We start from the raw sequence: 4,429 nt of genomic DNA, 5'->3' as shown, positions 1-4,429 counted from the left end.
CCCGGCCTGTTCCCACCCCTCGGTGCTGGCCTGTGGGGTCAGAGGTCATGGGCTCCCACGCCCCACTGGCCCATCTGTTTCCTCGGGTCCCCTCCTCCTGCTCCCCTCACCTGGGGCCTTCCTTCCTGAGGCAGGAAGAGGGCTGAGGGGGGCCCCCAGTTGACCGCCCCCCCCACCACCGCCCTGCGCTCCAGGGAGCATTTGGAGGCAACCCTGACAGCACCACATGTCCCTGCGTCTGTGCCAGACGGGCCCATCTGCTAGGGCCCTGGTTCCAGACGCCCAAAGCCCAGCTGCCCTCGTCCGCTGCAGACCCTGTGCCCAACAGAGGAGGGAGCACCCCTCATGCCCACATTCCACAGGGCCACCCACTTCCAGGGAACTCCGGTTGGAGGAACAAATACACACATATACACACAACTGGACTCCATCAACCTTTATGGTCCTGTAGATGCCACACTGGGCGTGGGGCTGGTGGAGATTGGGAGGGGCAGCTGGAGCTTGTGGGTTCTGCTTCTGACTTGGGGAACCCAGGTGTCCCCCTGTAGCTACCTCTGCTTTCCTGCCTGGGTTTGTTGGGGCCCCTAGGACAGGGTCGTCATTGTATCTCCTGGGTGGGATCATCCGTTCTCCCTGCATTTAGGGGTGTGTCTTTGACTTATTCTGTGAGAGGAGGTCCGGTCTGGGGTTCAAATGCTGGCTCTGCCATGTTGTGTTGTGCAACCCTGAGCAAGTGTCTTTGCCTCTTGGGGCCTCAGTTTCCTTCCCTGTAAAATGGGGTGATGCCTCTATGCTATTGGGCAGCTCTGAGGGTGACTCAAGTAAGTACCTGGCAAATGCTTAGAGCTGGGCCTGGCCGACAGTGCGTGCTCAGTAGCGTGTGCTGTGACTGAGTGGTCCGCCGCTACAGGGCTGTCTGGTATTCACGGGAGCAGGGTGAGGACTCGGGAGGCCCATCTGGCTTTCCCTGCATCCCTGGTCTCTGACCCGTGGACATTCTCAGGTCGGTGTCTTTCCGACTCCCACATCTCCCCGAGGTGTGTGCGTCTCTGTCAGTCCGTGATGCTCAGCTCATGCCTTCAGGCTACACTGACACCTCTCGACCAGCACTGTGTATGTCTTCACCCGCCGCCGAGAGACTGGGCTGCCCACCCGGCACCACAGGAACACGGGTGTCCAGTGCCTTCGAGCGGGCACACAGCTGTTGCAGAGGATGAACGGGGCGAGGTCCACACCAGGGACGTAGAGCGAGGAGCAGTGGCCAAAGCAGAGGTGATTGCGGAGGTGCTTAGCCATGCATCCCGGCGGGGAGAGCACCTGGGGCCAGAGGCAGGGAGACAGGAGGCCAGAGTAATGAGAATAACCCCCAATCCACTTCCACCCCACCTTGAGAGGCATGTGCCTGGGCTCAAATCCTGACTCTGTCATTGCTGTGTGACTTGAGGTAAGTTACTCAATGTCTCTGGGCCTCAGTTTCTTTCATAGAAATCATCAAAGTTCAACCAGGAAAAAAAGAAACTACTCTAGGCCCGTGGCGGGCAAACTGCGGCTCACGAGCCACATGCGGCTCTTTGGCCTCTTGAGTGTGGCTCTTCCTAAGCCTTAGGAGTACCCTAATTAAGTTAATAACAATGTACCTACCTATATAGTTTAAGTTTTAAAAATGTGGCTCTCAAAAGAAATTTCAATCGTTGTACTGTTGATATTTGGCTCTGTTGACTAATGAGTTTGCCAACCACTGCTTTAGCCTATAACCTGGCACACAGTCAGTTCAATAAACGTTAGTTCCTCCTCTGATCCCCTCCAACTAAGTGGATCTATCAATTCACCCCAGTTCATGGCCCTTCTCTGTTTAAACCCTGCACTCCTGCCTCTGTGCCTCTCCCCACAACTTCATCTCCCCACCTTCCCCCTCTGCCCCAGTGACCCCACCCTCTTGCTTGGAGTTACAAATAAATCAGCAGTTAAGGCAGAACTTGGTACACCTGGCTTCAGAGCCTGGGCCATAAACAACACAGGGCATGAATGCCATTATGGAGCACCAACTGAATGCACTGTGAGTGCTGACCACACCCCTCATTCAGGCTGCCCCAAAGTGCTCAGCAGGCAGGCACTACTGTTGTTCATCATTTAACACGCATTGGGCTGCGGCTGTGCGCCTGGCTCTGCTCTAGAGCTTAGGGAAGGGAATACAGAGTGACTAAGGCATAAAACCCTGCCCTGGTGGAACAGACATTCTGAGGAAGACAGATAATAAATGCAATCACAAAACCAATTTCACTTTTTAGGGGATGATGTGTACTACAGCGAGAAATAAAGCGGAAAAGAGGAAAGTGGGGTGGGGGGTACTGCATTTTTTAAAAATATTTTTTTATTGATTTCAGAGAGAAAGGGAGAAATAGAAACATCAATGATGAGAGGGAATCATTGATTGGCTGCCTCCTGCACCCCCTACCGGGGAGCAAGCCCGAAACCAGGCATGTGCCCTGCCTGGGAATCGAACCGTGACTTCCTGGTTCATAGGTTGATGCTCAACCACTGCGCCACACCAGCCTGGCTGCTGCATTTTTAAATAACGTTTGAGTAAAAACCTGAAGGAGGTGAAAGAATGTCAGGATGGGGGGAGGTGCTAGAGGCACAGGAACAGCCAGTGGCATATATTGTTGGTGAGTCTGGGGAAAAGGAGGCAGGTGTGGCAGGAATGAAGTGGGCAGGGGGAATGGGAGGAGGTGAGAGCAGAGAGAGGACAGGCAAATGGAGCAGGGCCCTGTGGGCTGGGGAAAATTTGGGCTTTTGCTCTGGGTGGGGTGGGAGCCATAGAGGGTTCTGAATGTAGAAGGGACATAATCTGACTCAGAAGCTCACAGGTGCCTCTGGCCATTAAGTGGAAAAATAGACGTGGGGGACAGGGTGGTGACTGCAGAAGCTGGCAGAGGGGCAGCCCCCCTTTCATAAGGGAGGGAACTGACGATCAGAGTTAGGTAAAGGGTACAGGGCTTGATTCCAAGTCTGGCACCACAGTCATGCTCTCTGTCAACGCTGAGAGCCCTCCCTCCTCCCACCACATACTCACCTGAGTGAAGGGCACAGCCTTACACGTCTGCTGGGCTACTTCCTGTGGGTCCAGTGGGAGAGACATGGTGGTGGCCACCTCCTGCTCATGCTGCAGTCCACCTATCCCCATACGCCTGGTTTTCTGCAGGTCCAAGAAGGCCTTCCAGCTGCTGAGAGCAGAAGATGGCACTGCGGAGGCCTGGGCCCCTTGGCCCAGAGATCGGGTCTGATTTGTGGCATCCCAGGGCTGGGGTGGGGAACCCTGGGGTCCAGGCCTCCCCAAGCCTGTGGGTAGGCAGGCTCCACTGAGCAGGCTCAGAACTGTGGTCAGCTGGCTGAGGAGCATCTGTCTGTCTGTCTGGGACTGGGCTCAGGGTCCTGGGCAGTTGACCCTGCTGTCTGGTGAGTGAAGTCTGTACCCACCAGACCCACTTTTAATGGCCTGCCCCCCACCTGGGCAGCCTGGGAGGTGCCTCGGCAAACTCCAGAGTAAACCCTGACCTGCTAGGTTCCCACCCCTCCCCCCAGCATGGCAGGGGACATGGGGACTGGGACTCCTGGCATGTGGGCTGGGGACGAGGAAAGGCAAGTCTAGAGGGGCTTGGGGCACAATGCCAGAGTCCCTGAGGGCTCTGTACCTGGTTTCAGGCCCCATTCATCCATTTAGCAAAACCAGACTTTGCAGTTAAGCTACTCAGGTTTCAATCACCGCATTGCAACTTCCTAGCTGTGCAACCTTGGTCAAGTCCCTTAACCACTCTGGGCCTCAGCTTCCTCCTCTGAAGTATGGAGATAATTACCATCCCTACCTGGTAGGGCTGTTCTGAGGACTGAAGGAGATAATTTATGTAAGGAGTTTAAACTAGAAGCTGGTACACAGTACCACCATGAGTAAGCTATGATTAACATTATTGCTGTTGGTTTTCCTTTAGCACCTGTTAGAGGCCACGCATAATTCTGAGCCTTGGGGATACAGGTGGACAAAACAGAAAATGGGTCCTCCCTGCCTTACGTTGTAATGCAAAAAAGCAGACAATACAAGATAAATGAGATTAAATAATAATATTAATATAAATAAGATTAAATAATAATATCTTCTTAAATATTAAGAAGATATTAAAAAGAGATGTGCCTTGCCCAGCCGGTGTGGCTCAGTGGTTGAGCATGGACCTACGAACTAGGAGGTCAAGGTTCAATTCCCAGTCAGGGCACATGCCCAGAGGCAGCCTATCCATGATTTTCTCTCATCATTGATGTTTCTGTCTCTCCCTCTCCCTTCCTCTCCCTAAAACTATATATATAATGTTTTTAAATTAAAAGGGCTGTCCCTTGAAGGGAGAGGGGCTTCTGCCCCCACAGTGGGCAGACGGCCTTC

The 4,429-nt window shown here is 53.7% G+C and overlaps 1 protein-coding gene across 1 annotated transcript; it reads right to left on the bottom strand.

Moving 5' to 3' along the window:
• Window positions 1-421: 421 nt before the first annotated feature.
• Window positions 422-4,103, bottom strand: DAND5 (DAN domain family member 5, BMP antagonist). The gene is made up of 2 exons (XM_006768209.2): window positions 3,074-4,103; window positions 422-1,317 (listed from the first exon to the last, which is right to left on the bottom strand). The coding sequence occupies exons 1-2, from the start codon at window positions 3,398-3,400 to the stop codon at window positions 1,072-1,074; spliced, it is 573 nt and encodes a 190-aa protein (XP_006768272.1). The 5' UTR covers window positions 3,401-4,103; the 3' UTR covers window positions 422-1,071.
• Between the last annotated feature and the right edge of the window lie 326 nt (window positions 4,104-4,429).

The sequence above is a fragment of the Myotis davidii genome, unplaced genomic scaffold (assembly GCF_000327345.1).
Source record: "Myotis davidii unplaced genomic scaffold, ASM32734v1 scaffold543, whole genome shotgun sequence".
NCBI classification, from domain to species: domain Eukaryota; kingdom Metazoa; phylum Chordata; class Mammalia; order Chiroptera; family Vespertilionidae; genus Myotis; species Myotis davidii.
Note: the sequence above shows the minus strand (reverse complement) of the source record. Positions and strands in the feature narration are given on the sequence as shown.